Below are 19556 nucleotides of genomic sequence, written 5' to 3' on the forward strand. Positions count from 1 at the left end.
GAGGCATTTCTGTCCCTCATTTATAATTTATGTATGTTTCTGCATCACTTTGAGCTAAGAATGCCCTGAAATATCTCTGCTTTGACATTGTGACCACATCCAGTAGAGGATTTGACTTAACATCTCTGGGAGTAGGAAAATCTATATGTGAACATATCCAGACTCTCTCAGTAAAACCCCAGTGATTCTTTTGTTGAAGAACATTATTCCTTTAGAAATGAGCCCATGCTCTCCTTGCCTACCACAGAAGAAAATCTTTCACAGCTTTTCTGTCTTGGCTATTCTGATGGCTATTATTGGTAGTCAAACGGACAAAATCTGGAATTAACTAAAATCCAAAAAGTTGGTACCATGTGGAATTATTCTAAACTATAGCATTTGAAGTGGGAAAATCCTTCCTTAATCTTTATCTCTTGAGTTGCTAAGATCTAGCTTTAAACTAGGCTTCTGGTGACTATATATATATATATATATATATATATATATATATATATATATATGATGGTAGCTCTTTTTCTTTGTCTGCTTTTTCTATCTGACTAACAAGTTCTTTTTCTTTTTCTTTCTTTCTTTCTTCCTTTCTTTCTTTTTTCTTTTTCTTTTTCTTTCTTTCTTTCTTTTTTCTTTTTCTTTTTCTTTCTTTCTTTCTTTTTTCTTTTTCTTTTTCTTTCTTTCTTTCTTTTTTCTTTTTCTTTTTCTTTCTTTCTTTTTTCTTTTTCTTTTTTTCTTCTTTTTTCTGGCATTAGAGCCTACATCTTCAGAATTCTGGTATGTGCTGAGACATCCAGCAACGTGAACTGAACCACTACTGGATTCTTACGTTTCCACTGGCAGACAGCCATCGATGTCTGGGTGGCCCAGAGCTGCTGAGACATTGTAATAAACCCATTCTCTACATAGAGATTCATTTTGTTGGGTCTGTTCATCCAAAGAACCTTTACTAATACACCTGTTTTTCATTTTGGTTTTGTTTTGGTTTTGAATCTTCTCACTCAGGAAGATATGCTGGCTAATAATACTGCTCAACAGTGTCATCTGTTTCCTGCTTTTCTTCTGTCATTCGCATACCTACCAGGTGAGAAGTAGCTGCAGTTTATCTAAAGTCACAAAACAAAACTCGTTTTAATTGTTAATATTCTGGGAACCCTTCCACTTGTGGGACAAATTGACAACTCCACTGCAAATTCAGTAAAGAACTCTGCAAGCTATCTATCCTGATTCCAGGAGGAAGAAGTGCCAGGTATACTCCTACATTGCTACTTGGTGAATTCAGCTTCACTGTCCCTAAGAGAAGGAGCTGGCAGCTGAGCTACGGGGGCTGAAGTGGTGGGTCCTCCCCCGGGACTAGGCGGGAAGACAGTCGGGTAGGCTATTGGAAGGCAGGCACAAGTGCTAGAGTATGCAGCCTCTGTAGATCTGCAAAAGTTTTGGCCATGGACAAGAAACCTGGGCGGGAAAACTTTATCCTGTGTTCCTTTAAGACACAAAAACCCTAAGGGAGGTGTTCGTGTCACTCAGGACTCACTGACCAATCAGAGCTCCAGGCGGCTCTGCCAGTAAGCCCACAAGGAGGGTTCTTCCGGATGCCATGTTGCGAGTTCCCTGTAGCTGAGAGGTCTTGAATGGTTCTGTGTGATGTGCTCTGAGCCCTGCTGCTGGGTGCTGTGAGGCGCGCACAGGCAAGCTCCCGAAGTTGCGACATGGTGAGCACAGAGTCACTCACTGCCCACAAAAGAGAGAAGCAGGCAGCCGAGCCTCGAAAGCTGAAATAGTGAGCCCTCCCGGAGGCTGGGTCAGAAAACAGCGGGTAGGCTACTGGAGGACAGGCACAAGTGCTACACTGTGCGCACAGCGTCACTGCACTGCGCACAGCGGGGAAGAGCAGACAGCTGAGCTGAAGCGGGTGGTAAGCAGCCTCCAGATGCAGCACCCGTGAGAGCCTTTGTGGTCCCAGACACTCCCTGAACCCAGTGGTGTCCTCTGAATAACTTCGCCGTGGGAGTTTTATCTATGCAAAGCATTTAGAACAGGAACTTGCATATAGAAACATCATTGTCAGAATACCAAACTTAGTCTCAGTTTCTCTAGTGTCTTCTACAAGTTCTGCCCTTACCATTTAACATTTTGATGTAAGATACATTTGGAATTAACTTTGGAGGTTGTAAAAGGCATCTCATGTGTTGGGTAGCACTGCAATATTATGCTGTGATGTAGAAAAATAGAATTGATGATTAAAGGATTTGCCAATCCTTAGGAAATAGTGACACAAACTGGGATTTAGCTGAGAGAACTGCCTCTAAAACACCCACCCTACAGAAGAGTCATATGCTTACCAGGCATAGTTTATTCACCAGGATTGTCCAGATGTTTGGCTCCAAACCATAACAAAGGAGACAGCTCTGATTTACAATCAACCACTAGGCCCATCCTCATATCAAAGGGCAGGCCTCTAACAAGCTTTTAGAGGGGGCATGACAGGGTCACAACCAACATTAAGGCCTGGTGTGCCATAAAGGTCCTGTTTGCTATTGAGAAAAACATAGTTTTGCGACATGGGCCAGACTACACCTGGTGACAACCGTTTGAAACAGAAAACATTGTCCTGTTGAGGGCTGGCCAGATTAAGCAAGTCTTTCCCTGAGGCACCTCATGTATGGAGAAGGAACATAGCTCTTTCTAAACCCAGGAAGGCCTATATCTTGTCAGCTCCCCTAAGCCCCAGTGTACTGAGAATAAAATAGAGCTCCTTCCCTAAATCCAGGGATAAGCTTGGGAGAGCTGGTAATGGTCTAGGGCCAGGCCTTTGGTGAGGGGTTGCTTGAGATCCTCAGAACCCAACTCTTACCACCACATGGGCCTGTGGCTAGACTTCTGGTCTCCGGTCCATAAAGATTTATTTATTTATTTTATGTATATGAGTACACTGTAGCTGTCTCCAGACACACCAGACGGGGGCATCAGATCTCATTACAGATGGTTGTGAGCCACCATCTGGTTGCTGGGATTTGAACTCAGTACCTCTGGAAGAGCAGTCAATGTTCTTAACCGGGGAGCTATATTTACTCCAGCCCCAGTCCATATTTAAATTGGTCAAAATATAACCTAGGGCCTGAATCTAAAAAAAAAAAAAAAAAAATAAGGATGACAGCAAATGTGGAATACACAATCTGTTCTCAGCTGTCTGAGCATTCGCCAGCACTGCATGCTGTCACTGAAGAGATTTTCCTTAATCTTTCAGCTGTGTGTTGAGCAATTTCTCCTTGGGAAGGCATATTAATTCTAGAACAGCTGGATCTTCAGCCTTTTAGAAAAATGTTTCTGAGACAAGCTATGTTGATTCAGGTCGCCTTGATTCCAGTGTGTTGCTTCCTAGGGCAATGATCTTGCTTTCCACTTAATGAAAATTCCTAAATTCTTTAAAGGGCTGTACCACACCAGTGTTTGAAAATTATTCAATTGAGTCAAGGAATGAACTGTCCATTTCAGTAACAGGAGCAGGATTTACATATGGAGTATGGCATCTGCCTTTTGACCAGAAGAAACAGTTTACTGTGTACACTTCAGAGTGAAACTGGGTAGGCAGTAGCTAGATCGCAGACTAAAGTTTAAGAGAGTCTGCTGCAAGGATCACCATTATGAAGGACCTATTTGTTTTTCCAGTTATATTTATTACCTTTTAAATTTCATTTTCTTTATGTATTTATGTGCTAATCTCTTATTTGTTTGTATTCTCCAATGCTTCTCAGTCATTAAGAATTTCATTCTTTTACTCAGGTCTTTCATATTTGTTTCTGTTTAGATCAACAACTCCTGTAGCTGAACCTTTCCTCATGCTGTGTAGTTAAGGTTTATTTTGAACACTTAATCCTACCTCTGCTGCCCAGGGCCTAGACAGATGACGATGCAACTCCTTTCAGGCTGAGTGCTGACTGGTCAGTGTGAAGGAGAAGACACCAGTGAATAAGTGTACTTTAACCCCCAGATTTTGGGGGGTAAGTACAAATGAAAAGGGACCTATATAAGAACTAAGTTCACTGACCACTTTTTAAAAATATTTTTAAATTTTATTTTTCTTGAATATTTTATGTATTTACATTTCAAATGTTATCCCCTACCCCCCTTCCATACTCTCCACCCTCCCCCAGCTTCTATGAGGATGCTCCCACTCCCACCCACCTACTCCAACCTCAACGCCCGGGCATTACCCTACATTTCGGAAAGGAGCCTTCACAGGACCAAGGGCTTTTCCTCCTATTGATGCTGGACAATGCCATCCTCTGCTACATATGCGGCTGGAGCCATGGGTCCCTCCATGTGTACTCACTGGTTGGTGGTTTAGTCCCTGGGAGCTCTAGGGTTCTGGTTGGTTGATATTGTTCTTCCTCTGGAGTTGCAAACCCCCTCAGCTCTTTCAGTTTTTTCTCTTAACTCTTCCATTGAGATCCCCTTGTTCAGTCCAGTGGTTAGCTGCAATCATCCTCATCTGTATCAGTAGGGCTCTGACAGAGCCTCTCAGGAGACACCCATATCTGGTTCCTGTGAGTAAACACTTCTTGGCATTAGCAGTAGTGACTGGGTTTGGTGGCTGCATATAGGAGGAATCCCCAGAACACTTCTTTAGGTGCTTTTGCCATTTGATATTCCTCAGTTGAATTTTTTCTTTGGCTCTGTACCCCATTTTTAATGGGATTATTTGGTTCTCTGGAATCTAACTTCTTCAGTTTTTTGTATATATTAGATATTAGCCCTCTATCAGATGTAAGATTAGTGAAGACCTTTTACCAATCTGTTGGTTGTTGTTTTATCCTATCGACAGTGTCCTATGCCTTACAGAAGCTTTGAAATTTTATGAGGTTCCATTTCTCTTGTGTTGATCTTAGAGCATAAGACATTGGTGTTCTCTTCAGGAAATTTTCTCCTGTGCCTATGTGTTCTAGGCTCTTCCCCCACTTTCTCTCCTATTAGTTTCAGTGTATCTAGTTTTATATGGAGGTCTTTGATCCACTTGGATTTGAGCTTTGAAAATGAAGATAAGAATGGGTTGATTTTCATTCTTCTATATGCTGACCTCCAGTTGAACCAGCACCATTTGTTGAAAATGCTGTCTTTTTTCCACTGGATGCTTTTAACTCCTTTATCAAAAATCAAGTGACCGTAGGTGTGTAGGTTCACTTCTCAGTCTTCAATTCTATTCCAGTGATCTACCTGTCTGTATCTGTGCCAATACCATACAGTTTTTATCACTGTTGCTCTGTAATATTGCTTGAAGTCAGGGATGGTGATTTCCCCAGAAGTTCTTTTATTATTGAGTATAGTTTTCGATAACCTGGGTTTTTTTGTTATTCCAAATGAATATGCAAATTGCTCTTTCTAACTCTATGATGAATGTAGTTGGAATGTTGATGGGGATTGCATTGAATCTGTAGATTGCTTTTGGCAAAATGGCCATTTTTATTATATTAATCCTGCCAATCCATGAGCATGGGAGATCTTTCCATCTTCTGAGATCTTCTTCAATTTCTTTCATCAGAGACTTGAAGTTCTTGCATACAGATCGTTCACTTACTTGATTAGAGTCACACCAAGGTATTTTATATTATTTGTGGCTATTGTGAAGGGTGTCATTTCCCTAATTTCTTTCTAAGCATATTTATCCTTTGAGTAGAGGAAGGCTACTGATTTGTTTGAGTTAATTTTATATTAAGTCACTTTACTGAAGTTGTTTTTCAGCAATGGGCATTCTCTGGCAGAATTTTTGGGATCCCTTAAGTATACTATCATATCATCTGCAAATAGTTGTATTTTGATTTCTTCCTTTCCGACTTGTATTCCTTTGACCTCTTTTTGTTGTCTACTTGCTCCAGATAGGACTTCAAGTATGATATTGACTAGGTAAGGAGAGAGTGGGCAGTCTTGTGTAGTCCCTGATTTTAGTGGCATTGCTTCAAGTTTATTTCCATTTAGTTTGATGTTGGTAGTGGTTTGCTGTATATGGCTTTACTGTGCTTGGTATGGGCCTTGACTTCCTGACCTTTCCAAGACTTTTAACATGAAGGGGTGTTGGATTTTATCAAATGCTTTCTCAGCATCTAATGAAATAATTCTGTGGTTTTTTTTCCTTTGAGTTTGTTTATATATTGGATTATGTTGATGAATTTCCATATTTTGAAACATTCCTGCGTCCCTGGGAAGAAGCCTACTTGATCGTGGTAAATGATTGTTTTGATGTGTTCTTGGATTCGGTTTGTGAGAATTTTTTTGAGTATTTTTGCATCAAACTTCATAAGGGAAATTGGTCTGAAGGTCACTTTCTTTGTAAGGTCTTTGTGTGATTTAGGTATAAGTGTAGTTGTGGCTTCAAAGAATGAATTAGGAAGTATTCTTTCTGTTTCCATTTTGTGGAATAGTGTGAAGAGTATGCACTAAACCCATCTGGTCCTGAGCTGCTTTTGGTTGGGAGATTTTAATGACTGCTTCTATTTCTTTAGGAGTTATGGCACTGTTTATATGGTTTATCTGATTTTGATTTAACATTGGTACCTGGTACCTGTCTTGAAAATTGTCCATTTCATCCAGATTTTCTAGTTTTGTAAGTATAGGCTTTGGTAATAGTATCTGGCAATTTTTTTGAATTTCCTCAGTTTCTGTTGTTTCCGTTTCCCTTTTCATTTCTGATTTTGTTAATTTGGATACTGTCTCTGTGCCCTCTGTTTAGTCTGGCTAAGGGTTTATCTATCTTGTTGATTTTCTCAAAGAACCAGCTCCTGTTTTTGTTGATTCTTTATATAGTCTTTTTTTGTTTGTTTGTTTATTCTTGGTTGACTTCAGCCCTAAATTTGATTGTTTTGTTCTAGAGCCTGCAAATGTGCTGTCAAGTTGCTAGTGTATGCTTTCTCCAGTTTCCTTTTATAGGCCCTCTGAGCTATGAGTTTTCCTCTTAGCACTGCTTTCATTGTGTCTCATAAGTTTGAGTTGTGCCTTCATTTTCATTAAATTCTAAAAAGTGTTCAATTTCTTTATTTTTTTCCTTTAGCAAGTTGTCATTGAGTAGAATGTTGTTCAGCTTCCATGTGTATGTGGGCTTTCTGTTGTTTTTGTTGTATTTGAAGATCAGCCTTAGCCTGTGGTGATCTGATAGAATGCATGGGATTATTTCAATCTTCTTGTATCTGTTGAGGCCTATTATGTGACCAATTATATGGTCAATTTTGGAGAAAGTACCATGAAGAAGAAGGTATATTCTTTTGTTTTAGGATAAAATGTTTTATCTGTTAAATCCATTTGGTTTATAACTTCTGTTAGTTTCACTGTGTCTCTGTTTAGTTTCTGTGTCCTTGATCTGTCTATTGATGAAGGTGGGGCATTGAAGTCTCCCACTATTATTGTGTGAGGTGCAATGTGTGCTTTGAGCTTTAGTAAAGTTTCTTTTAGGAATATGGGTGCCTTTGCATTTGGAGCATAGATGTTCAGAATTAAGAATTCATCTTGGTAGATTTTTTTCTTTGATGAGTATAAAGTGTCCTTCCTTATCTATTTCAATAACTTTTGATTAAAAGTATATTTTATTCAATATTAGAGTGGCTTCTCCAACTTGTTTCTTGGGATCATTTACTTGGAAAATATTTTTCCAACCTTTTACTCTGAGGAAGTTTCCATCTCTGTCACTGAGGTGTGTTTCCCGTATGCAGCAAAATGCTGGGTCATGTTTAGTATTAAGTTAATCAGTCTATGTTTTTATTGGGGAATTGAGTCCATTGGTGTTAAAAGATATTAAGGAATAGTGATTGTTACTTCCTGTTATTTTTGTTGTTAGAGGTAGAACTATATTTGTCTAGTTCTCTTCTTTTGGACTTCTTAAAAGAAGATTACTTCCTTGCTTTTTCTAGGATGTAATTTCTCTCCTTGTATTGGACTTTTCCACCCATTATCCTTTGTAGAGCTGGATTTATGGAAAGATATTGTTTAAATTTTGTCATGAGATATCTTGGTTTCTCCATCTATGTTAGCTGAGAGTTTTGCTGGATACAGTAGCCTGTGCTGGCATTTGTGTTCTCTTAGGGTCTGTATGACATCTGCCCAGGATCTTCTGGCTTTCATAGACTCTGTTGAGAAGTCTGGTGTGATTCTGATAGGTCTGCCTTTATATGTTACTTGACCTTTTTCCCTTACTGCTTTTAATATTCTTTCTTTGTTTTGTGCATTTGATGTTTTGACTATTATGTGACAGGAGGACTTCCTTTTCTGGTCCAATCTATTTAGACTTCTGTAGGCTTCCTATATGTTTATCTCTTTCTTTAGGTTGGGGAAGTTTTCTTCTATAATTTTGTTGAAGATGTTTACTTGCCCTTTAAGTTGGAAATCTTTACTCTCTTCAATACCCATTTTCTTTAGGTTTGGTCTTCTCATTGTGTCCTGGATTTCCTGGATGTTTTTGGTTAGGAGGATGGTTTTTGCATTTTGCCTTTTCTTTGATTATTGTGTCAGTGTTTTTTGTGGTATCTTCTGCACCCAAAATTCTCTTTTCTATGTCTTGTATTATGTTGGTGATGCTTGCATCTATGACTCCTGATCTCTTTCCTAGGTTTTCTATCTCCAGGGTTGTCTCCCTTTGTGATTTCTTTATTGTTTCTATATCCATTTTTAGATCCTGGATGGTTTTGTTCAATTCCTTTGCCTGTTTGGTTGTGTTTTCCTGTAAATCTTTGAGGGATTTTCGTGTTTCCTCTTTAAGAGCTTCTACCTGCCTACCTGTGTTGTCTTGTATGTCTTTAAGGGAGTTGTTTATGTCCTTCCTAATGTCCTCTATCATCATCATGAGATGTGATTTTAAATCTGAATCTTACTTTTCTGGTGTGATAGGGTATCCAAGACTTGTTGTAGTAGGAGAACTGGGTTCTGGTGATGCCAAGTAGCCTTGGTTTCTGTTGCTTATGTTCTTGTGCTTGCCTCTCGCCATCTGGTTATCTCTAATGCTACCTTCCCTTGCTGTCTCTACTGGAGCCTCTTCCTCCTGTGATCCTCGTTGTGTCAGAACTCCTCGGAGTCCAGCTGTCTCTGTGATCCTGAGATCCTGGGTGTGTCAGAGCTCCTGGGAGTCAAGCTTTCTCAGGATGTTACTGGAGTGGGTGGGGAGCCAGAGCTCTGGGTTTGCTCTGGGCACAGGTGCAAACTAAATGGAACATATGCCTCTGGCTGGGCATGGGTTTGTGTTTTCCTGTTTCTTGTGGGGATCCCAGTTTCCCTATGTGTTAGGAAAGATGTTGTGGCCTCAACTGTGATCTTGAGTGTTTCAGAGCTCCAGTGCTCCTGGTTGTGTCCAGTCTCCTTGGAGTCTAATTTCTACTGTGATCCTGTGATCCTGAGCTTTTCAGAGCACCTGGGAGTCGGGGTACCTCTGAGTGTTGTAAGAGTGGATGCAGATCCAGCACCCAAGGTCTACTCTCAGTCCAGTGGCTGGGCAGGGGTTCCTGCATCCCTGGATTCTGGGGGAACCCAGTTGCTCTGGGTGTTGGGGCAGACATGGCCTCTCCTGTCATCCTGGGGATTTCAAAGCACATGGAACTCCCTCTGGATGTTGTAGGCGTGGGTGTAGAGCCAGAAACTCAGGTCTGCTCCAGGTGCAGGTTCAAACTGTAATCCTTGGTGTGTTGGGGCAGATGTTGTGCCCTCTTCACCTCTGTTCCTGGGCATGTTAGAGTACTTGGGAGTGGAGCTTCCTTTGAGTGTTGTGGGACTGGGTATGGAGCCAGCACCCAAGGTCTGCTCAGGGCACTGGTTCAGGGCAAGCTAAATAGTTGTTGTTGTTTGTTTTAAGTTTTGTTTTTGTTTTGAAACCAAAGTTTCTCTATGTAGCCCTGGCTGTCCTGAAAGTAGACCAGGCAGACCTTAAAGTTAAAAATTCACCTGATTTTGGCTCCCCAGTGCTAAGATTAGATGTGGGACAACATCCCTGGCTTTTTGCTGCTGCTGCTTTTTGTTGTAGTTGTTGTTGTTTATATTATCAGATGGAATACAGGTTTTTGTCCATGTCAACATATGCTCTTGTGCTGATCTTTCATGTGTTGAATTTTGAAATTTGGCAGAGACTATAGTCTATTTCTCAGGATGGCATGTATTCATGACATTAATAGTACCTGTGCCTTCTGGGTCATTGAATTTCAGGTATGTTATATCTTTCCTACCTGTTGTGCTTGTTTTGAATTGTTTAAAATGAATATTAGTATTTTGCCTATATTCATGAAGTCCTTAGGACAAATCCTGCTCAGGGATCTGCCTCTCTGAGACATATCCATCATGGTTGTGCTAACTGGTGCGCCACACTCCGTGAGGCTAAAGCTGTTTGCCGTTGCTCTTCTTCCATGGACCTTGACAAAAGATGACCTCAGAATTCCCATACTTGGAATAATGGATAATTGTGAGCCCCTATGTGAGTACTGGCAATTGAGCTCAATTATTTACAAGACCAGCAAGTGCTGTTAACTCTCCTGCCCTACGTTGCTTATTTATGATCAGCATTTACATTGATAATATTTTCATTGGCTCATTTGTAACTGTTTAAACATGCATTCCCTTTTTGTAAAATCTTAATGTTACAATTTAAACTGGGACACTTCAGGTTTCTGGAAGATAAATGCAGAACCAGAGTGAATGTATAAACCTCACTAAAGACCTCTGAGTTCTTTCCATCTTTTTTGTTTGATTTTTGCAGGGGAGCCAGGATCTTAATATGTGTTTCTGTCTATCCTGCACAAACCAGGCATCCAACTCAATGAGATACACCTGCCCCTGCCTCCAGTGTGCTAGGATTAAAGCCATAAGCCAATATACCCAGATTGCCCATCATTTTTTGTAATTGTTAATTGTTCATACAGTATCTCTGATGTGTGCTTAGTATGATCCCTTTGCTTCCCTCTCCTCTCCTCTCCTTCTCTGTCTCTGTCTCTGTCTCTCTTTCTCTCTCTCTCTCTCTCTCTCTCTCTCTCTCTCTCTCTCTCTCTCTTTATGTCTGTTGGTTGGCATTTCTCCTGCAAGGCTATATCTTATTTAAAGCACACAGAAATTACAGGGTGAACCTCATTATATAGTTTATATAGTTTCCTTCTACAATGACTTCATAATTATATTAGAACTACTGTGTCAGGAAATAAGTCCGGGAAGCACCAGAATTATATGAATATATTGTCAATGAAGTATACATTTACAGTGTTGTCAGTGTCATGTTTTCTGTTGTACACATGTATGGGATATTTTAGAATACAATGACCTATGATGATGTGCATGTCAATTTCACTTGGGAAGAGTGGGCTTTGCTGAATCCTTCCCAGAAGAGTCTCTACAAAGATGTAATGCTGGAGACCTACAAGAACCTCACTGCTATAGGTAAGATAATGAATTTTCTTTGACTTTTTAAAACAAGGGAAGAAATGTTTCTTTGTTATTGATGATCTTCTGTGATTTCAATTGAGAATGAGGAAAAATGAGGTAAATAAATCAAGCATGGTTCTAATGTTCACTAAATATAGTAACTTAAAATTTCCCTAATTTCCAATAATATATACATATTCTGGTACTGCATTTTAGGCTACAATTGGGAAGACCATTATATTGAAGAAGAATTTCAAAGTTCTAGAAGATATGGAAGGTAATTTTCATGTGCAAGCTGATACAAATATGACTCTGAAGAAATTTTACTCTGCTCCAGAAGTTCTAAAAAAAAAAAGCCACCACGTATAAAGTATTTCTTTAAGTGTATCAATGATTATTATTCTCATAAATCCATGTACCTCAATGTCAAGTGTCTGATTTGTGTTTGAGAGGCACACTTCTAAGAAAGGAGACAAGGAACCAATGCCTTAACAGATATCCCCATTTGAATTGTAGTCCTATTAGAGCTATGCTATAGAACTGCCAATCTGTCTCACTTAAAATTGCAAAAAGTATACACTTTGAATAGGTGATAAATATATCTTCAAAATATTCTAATAAGTGAATAGTCCATAGTAAAGCTGATAGATATTACTTATATACTTGTACTAACATTGCTAAATATAGTGAGGGGGCAGTTTATGAGAGTCAAGAATGAGATACATTAACCGCTTGCTACATATCTGTGAGGAACAAAAATCAAATTGTGTGAATGCAATGTGGAAACCTTTATTTTGTTATTCTTTTCTTAGTGGGTATATATGTCACAATGGATACACACCATTGAGCTTAGGGATATTGAAAGAAGCAACGCACCTCTCTCTCCCAGAAAAAATTAGAAGATGTCTATTAGTCCCCACTTTGAGTATACTTTGTAAATGTGATGCAAGTTTGCAATTGGGAATAGATATGCTCACACTGCAGAAAATCTCTATGGATACTAGAAATATGGAAATTCTTCTGATTGTCCTGGTTCACTTTGCAAATATGGTATGATTCACACTACAGAAAAATTTATGAATTCGTCCAGTGTGGTAAATCTGAGTTCTAGCTCTCTTCAAATATGAGAAAAACTCTATATAGAAAAAGAATGCTATAAATGTGAGCCGTGCGATGAATGCTCTTACCAGCACAGGTATTGTCAAAGATGCATAAGAACCCATAATGAAGGAGGAAAACATGAATGTAAATAAAATCCTAGGATCTGATTCCTCTTTACCATTAGACCAAATTAAAATATTAATTCAGACAGATAAAAAATTCAATAGTATAATGAATGTAGTAAAGCTTTCACATGTGCCAATTATCTTCACAGGCATGAAACAGGTTATACTGGAGAGAAACCCTATGAATGTACTCATTATGGTACAGGCTTTGCAAGTCATGGTCATCTTCAAAGGCATAAAGGAACATACACTGGCGAGAAACCCTATGAATGTAAACAATGTGGTAAAGCCTTTGCATGGAACTGTCATCTCCAAATACATAAAAGAACACATACTGGAGAGAAACCTTATGAATGTGATCAATGTGGTACAGCTTTTGCAAGTCATGGTCATCTTCAAAGGCATAAAAGAACACATACTGGAGAAAAACCTTACGAATGTAATCAGTGTGGTAAAGCCTTTTCCCAACACAGTTCTCTACAAGTCCATAAAAGAACACACACTGGAGAGAAACCCTATGAATGTAACCAATGTGGTAAAGCCTATGCACGTCACAGCCATCTCCAAAGACACAAAAGAACACATACTGGAGAGAAACCTTACGAATGTAATCAGTGTGGTAAAGCCTTTGCTTATCACAATAGTCTCCAGTACCATACAAGAACACATACTGGAGAGAAATCTTATGAATGTAAGCAATGTGGTAAAGTCTTTGTGTGCCGTGATCATCTTCAAATACATAAAAGAACACATGCTGGACAGAAACGCTATGAATGTAAACAGTGTGGAAAAGTCTTTGCATTTCATAGTCATTTCCAAAGACATAAAAGACATATTGGAGAGAAACCTTATGAATGTAATCAGTGTGATAAAGCCTTTGCAAGCCACAATAATCTTCAAAAACATATAAAAAGACATACTGGAGAGAAATCTTATAAATGTAATCAGTGTGATAAAACCTATGCACATTATAGTCATCTCCAAACACATAAAAGAATTCATACTGGAGAGAAACCCTACAAATGTAATCAATGTGGTAAAGCCTTTTCCCAACACAGTTCTCTACAAGTCCATAAAAGAACACACACTGGAGAGAAACCCTATGAATGTAACCAATGTGGTAAATCCTATGCACGTCACAGTCATCTCCAAAGACACAAAAGAACACATACTGGAGAGAAACCCTATCAATGTAATCACTGTGGTAAAGCCTTTGCTTATTATAATAGTCTCCAGTATCATAAACGAGCACATACTAGAGAGAAATCTTACAAATGTAATCAGTGTGATAAAGCCTTTGCAAGTCATAGTAATCTTCAAAAACATATAAGACATACTGGAGATTATAAATGTAATCAGTGTGTTAAAACTTTTACACATCACAGTCATCTCCAAAGACATAAAAGAACACATACTGGAGAGAAACCCTATGAATGTAACCAATTTGGTAAAATAGTTGCACAACATAGTACTTTCCACAGCATAAAAAAAGCACATATGGGCTGGAGAGATGGTTCCGTGGTTAAGAGCACTGAGTGCTCTTCCAGAGGTCCTGAGTTCAATTCCCAGCTACCACATGGTGGCTCGCAACCATCTGTAATGGAATCTGAAGCCCTCTTCTGGTGTGCATGAAGACAGCTACAGTGTGTTCATATGTAATAAATAAATAAATATTTTTAAAGTACATTTTTGAGAGAAACTCTATAAATATACTGTAAGGTAAAACCTTTGCAGGTCAAAGTCATCTTCAGAGGCATAAAAGAATTCATACTGGAGAGAAACCTCATGAATATGTTTAATATGGTGAAGCCTTTGCACTTTTAAATTGTCTTCATCAACTTGAAAGTATTCATACTGCAGAGAAATTCTATTAATGTAAGCAGTGTGGTAAAGCCTCTGTGTTATGGGTCCACTTAGATCCAACACAAGTTAAACTCCAGATCAATGCAAATGGCAAGAATTAATTGTAATCAAGCTGTTACTGATTAACTAGTGCTTTAGAACACATTCTGGAGTTGAATTGCAACCCATCTTACAGAGCTTTTAAGCTTGAAAAGTAAAAACATCTATGCCAAGTTACAACTACATTTTTCCACCAATCAGGATTTAGTGATAGTAGCTTTCCTTATGTGACTGAACCATGCCAATGGATACATCATATTCATTTATTCTTTTGTGGTTAGGAACCACATGTTTGGGGGAACAAAAGATGTTAATAAATGCTGTAGTTAGGAACTGTCATGTTTTAGAGAGTAGAAGCCATGGTTAGTTTGATGTGCTATGGATATGTGTATATTATTTGATGTTCATTGCTTCTTTATGTTCATATTAGTTACCATTTGATACTTCCTCTTGAAGTACTGCCTTCCAACGGAATTATCTCAAGATGGTAGATAATGTAACAGCAATGAGATTTATTAAATATTTTTCTGGGGTGTGTGTGTGTGTGTGTGTATGTGTGTGTGTGTAATTTGATTATTGTTTTGTGGGCCATGATGGATAGATGGAGACTGGAAAACAACTTTCTACTTTGACCATCTTTCTATGGTGATAAAGGTCAGGTTGCCAGCTTTGCACACTACAGAAATTTCCCGCTGATCCATCTCACTGATGTTCAAAGAAGATTAGTTAAAACATTTCATTAGTAAAATATTGTCTTCTTTTCAGATTGTAAACATATTGTCATCTAAGGATCGAGAACAGGGTGACTTTAATAATAAATCATATTTGCAAATGAAAATGATGTATTGTTTTGTTTTTGTTTGTTTCGTTTTCTGGAATGTGTTAGTTCATTCTTAGGAGTGAACACTAATCACAAATGAATGCCAGAGAATTGTCTCACTGGGTAAAGTGGTTGCTGCTAACCTAATAACCTTAGTTCAATCTTGGGGAGACCCATAATTACTCCTACAGATTTTTCTTTCATTTCTATACTTGGGCTGTGGCATATGCACACTCATACACCAGCCCATACATAAATAATTTTTAAACCCCAAAAAGGGCCAATGAGGTTAATTGAACCAAATGACTTCCTGGGTTTTATTTCTAGATTTCACATAGGGAAAGTAGAAGATAGACACCAATAATTTGTCCTCTCACTGCCACATGAGCACAGTGGGACAGATGCATGCATACAAAAATAGTTCAAACATTTTTTAAAAGGAGAAATTAACAAAGCAACCAAAATAGCCAAATTGAGAATATATGAAAATTTGAACTTTAAATTATTATGGTAGAATTTCAAGAAGGATTACTACTCATCAAAACACTAATGGTTCCTTTTTAAATCTTAATTTAAGCTTTCATTCTCAGATTCAAAGTTAAGTCATTTCAAAAACCTATCTCACCTGGGTCTAGAGCTGCATCTCCATGATCCCAGCACCTGGGAGACAGTGGCAGGGAAATCTCCCTGAATTTCAGGCCAGCTTGGTCCACATGATGAATTCCAGATGGCCACAGCTATGTAGAAATATCCTGTCTCCAAAAATTCCAAAACAAAAGTATATCTCATATTTTGGAGATTTTCCTGATATAATCTAACCAGACTCTGACTGATTTCAGTAGTACCTTTTGTTTACTCACATTAAGAAAACTATGTTGGGACTGGAGAGATGGCTTAACAGTAAAGAGAACTGACTGCTCTCCCAGAGGTCCCGAGTTCAATTCCCAGTAACCACATGGTAGCTCAAAGCGACCTGTAATGGGATATGATGCCCTCCTCTGGTGTGTCTGAAAAGAGCAATGGTGTACCACATACATAAAATAAGTACATTTTTAAGTTAAAAAAAGAGAGAACTATGCTAACAGTGAAAATAAGTAAGGTGGAGAGTCCATTTACAGAAGGATAGGAATCCAGCGATTCATTCAATAACCATCGAGTAGGAACTTCATCACCTTCAAGCGATAGGAGACAGAAGGAATAATGGACCATCTTCATCTTCTGCATTAGGAGCTGGAGAATTAGTAGTGCTGCTCTTCTTGAGTACCCAAGCTCAGAGCTACCTGTATTTCCAGATCTAGGACGTCTGTTGCATTCTTCCAAGCTCCTGGGGTACCATGTATGAAAATAGTGAAAAGACACATACATATCTAATGCCCTGTTGTACAAAAAAAAGCTTTTCTTTGTGTATATGCCATTTTTAAATATTAAAGTTGATTTAATTTGGGTGCAGTAGTTTTACCACTGTGTATACCAAGTCCATGCCAGATATCACTGGAGGCCAGAAGACTGCCTGATCTCCTGTGATTGGAGTTACAGACAGTTGTGAGCTGTCTCTTGGGTGCTGAGAATCAACTCTAGGCCCTGTACATGAGCAGCCGATGCTGTCAGGGGATGAGCCATCTATTCAGCCCCATGAGCATGTCATTAATAGCAATAAGATGTGATCTTTACCTGAACCCTGGGGACCCAGAAGAAATATAAGATGGCTAGCATCAGAAACTGGGACTTAGTGCTTAAATGATTTTCCCAGCCCAGATTTTCACAAAATTAGGGAAGATTACACAAAATGGCCAGGAGACTTAAAAACTGGCAATATAAGTCTTTAAAAGGTGATTGACCACTTGACTGAAGCTACCAGACTTAGTTTGTCTCAATGGTAAGTAGGCAGCAATGGAAGCTCACAAGGACACATATCAGGCCTACACCTGCTGGAATATACACCTACTCTAAGGAGAGAAAAGAAACTAAAAGGCATGAAGATTGACTTGTCTGAAATGGGATTGTATTCTGCTTCCCTAACACCTACAAAACATTCAGCTAGGAGCTCTGATTGTTGGTAGCTCCAGAAAATATTGAAGTTGTTGTCAGGGGAACTGAGGCTCAAACAGAAGTCATTCTAAGGGTGGGGTAATCAGGCATTTACAAAAAGCCTTGGGGAATAGATGAACTATAAGGGATGGAACTTTAGGGGTGTAGCTGAGGACAAATTGGCTCCTACTGTATTCTTTGTATCCACTCAGATGTAGTGAATCAGCCCTTTCCGGGTCTTTCACTGTTTCCTTTTCTTGGCAACTAAATGTAGCTGTCAATGATAGCATCCTGCAGACCCCCCACTTCTTGGCCTCCAATTGGACCTTAAAGCTCCTCAGTCCCCACCTTGTCATCCCTGAGCCTGCCTGCCTGGTAGGAATATTGGTGTTCTAAAGAGACGTTCATCTTTCTCCCTTTGGCTAACATTTAGAGAATCAGTGGACCTCCTAAAATTCTGATTTCCCCTGGAATCTTATTCTAGAGAAAGACTGATTCCTCAAGATGATAACATCTCTCCTGAAAGCATATTAACATTATCTGAGTATCTTGCAGGGAAAAAAGGAGCTGAAATTTGGGGAGGCATTTATGGATGAGAAAAATTATTACATGTCTTGCTTAGATTACTTAGTTGTGTATATCTCTTAACTTCTAATTCTGTTAGGACCCCAAGGATGGATTAGTTGCCTTAGACCTTCATCATTTTTCCAAACAAGTCACACTGAATAAGTATGTTAATATGTTTTCAATTTTCATTAATAATTTGATTTTTTCTCATGTTTTTTATTTTAAATAAAAATTTCATTATGAATCTCTAGCTGGCCTGGAACTCAGTGTATAGACTAGGTTCTCCTTCAACATCAGAGATATTTACACAGCTTTCTTCCAGAGTATCTATGTTATAGGTGAGCATGTCACAACTAGAAAATCCAGTTCTTTTAATTACCTTTTTGAGGATGAGTGGCTGAGTCTGACTGTTTAGAATAAATAAAACACAGGCTCTGGTCCTAACTCCAGTAACAGAAGACGGCTCCCTTCAAAGACAGCCCTCCTGCCTTAAAGTCCAGTGTCTTCCAACTATGAGCAACGTTCTTTTCTTTATCACTGAGTCTGTTACAGCTCATCTAAGGACAAGGGCAGAATTCTGTTCTTATTCTACAGATGGTGAAACCCAGGCTCGAAGAGATAAGTGGCTCGTAATATAGTTAAGTGTGACTGCTCATCTTATCATCCCATCCTTTACATGACGCACTAAATGAAGTTGAAGCCACCTAAGCCAGGAATGGTGACACAGACCTGTAATCATGGTGTTTATAAAGTGGAGGCAGTTGTTTCAGGATTTCAAAATCATCTACAGTGAGAATGATCACTGGAGTGTGGTGGGATGCCCATGGAATGCAGCTCCCTGATTGGCCAAGGCCAATGTCCAAAACCTTCCCTGCAACTCCAGAACTCCAGGACCCTGGTACCAGCAAGTAGCAGCTGAGGTATTTGCCACCCCAAGTTTTCTATTCTTGAGAATTTTTCCAGTACAAGGCAGCCTAAGTCACTTCAGTCAAAATTCTGTTGCTCATTAAAGTGTGGAATTCTGCAAGTGGAAAAATTAATCTTACTCACGGCTGAGCTTCTTAATTGAATATCCAATGCAAAATATTCACTCCTGAAACCAATGCACACAAGCAACAGAAATGGACTCATTTGGGGTTTTTTTTGTTTGTTTGTTTGTTTTGTGAAAGACTTTTAATGACTGCTTCTATTTCTTTTTTTTTTACTATCTGTATGAAAGGACTTTTTTTTTATTAACTTGAGTATTTCTTTTTTTTTGTTTTTTTTTTTTTTACTTTTTTTTTTTTATTAACTTGAGTATTTCTTATATACATTTCAAGTGTTATTCCCTTTCCCAGTTTCCGGGCAAACATCCCCCTCCCTCCTCCCCTTCCTTATGGGTGTTTCCCTCCCAACCCTCCCCCCCATTGCCGCCCTCCCCCCATAGTCTAGTTCACTGGGGGTTCAGTCTTAGCAGGACCCAGGGCTTCCCCTTCCACTGGTGCTCTTACTAGGATATTCATTGCTACCTATGGGGTCAGAGTCCAGGGTCAGTCCATGTATAGTCTTTAGGTAGTGGCTTAGTCCCTGGAAGCTCTGGTTGCTTGGCATTGTTGTACTTTTGGGGTCTCGAGCCCCTTCAAGCTCTTCCAGTTCTTTCTCTGATTCCT

The 19556-nt window shown here is 39.1% G+C and overlaps 1 protein-coding gene across 3 annotated transcripts; it reads left to right on the forward strand.

The window, feature by feature from the left end:
* Window positions 1–1604: 1604 nt before the first annotated feature.
* Window positions 1605–15330, forward strand: 2010315B03Rikl (RIKEN cDNA 2010315B03 gene like). Of its 3 annotated transcripts, none has more exons than XM_087564235.1 (4): window positions 1605–1703; window positions 11253–11379; window positions 11581–11641; window positions 12740–15330. In XM_087564235.1, the coding sequence occupies exons 1-4, from the start codon at window positions 1701–1703 to the stop codon at window positions 14220–14222; spliced, it is 1674 nt and encodes a 557-aa protein (XP_087420361.1). In that variant the 5' UTR covers window positions 1605–1700; the 3' UTR covers window positions 14223–15330. The 3 variants fall into 3 exon arrangements, with proteins under 3 accessions (XP_087420361.1, XP_087420362.1, XP_087420363.1); XM_087564236.1 differs by having other exon boundaries at window positions 11299–11379; XM_087564237.1 differs by lacking the exon at window positions 11581–11641.
* Window positions 15331–19556: the final 4226 nt, after the last annotated feature.

The sequence above is a fragment of the Rattus norvegicus genome, chromosome 8 (assembly GCF_021556685.1).
Source record: "Rattus norvegicus strain SHRSP/BbbUtx chromosome 8, alternate assembly SHRSP_T2T, whole genome shotgun sequence".
Lineage (NCBI taxonomy): Eukaryota > Metazoa > Chordata > Mammalia > Rodentia > Muridae > Rattus > Rattus norvegicus.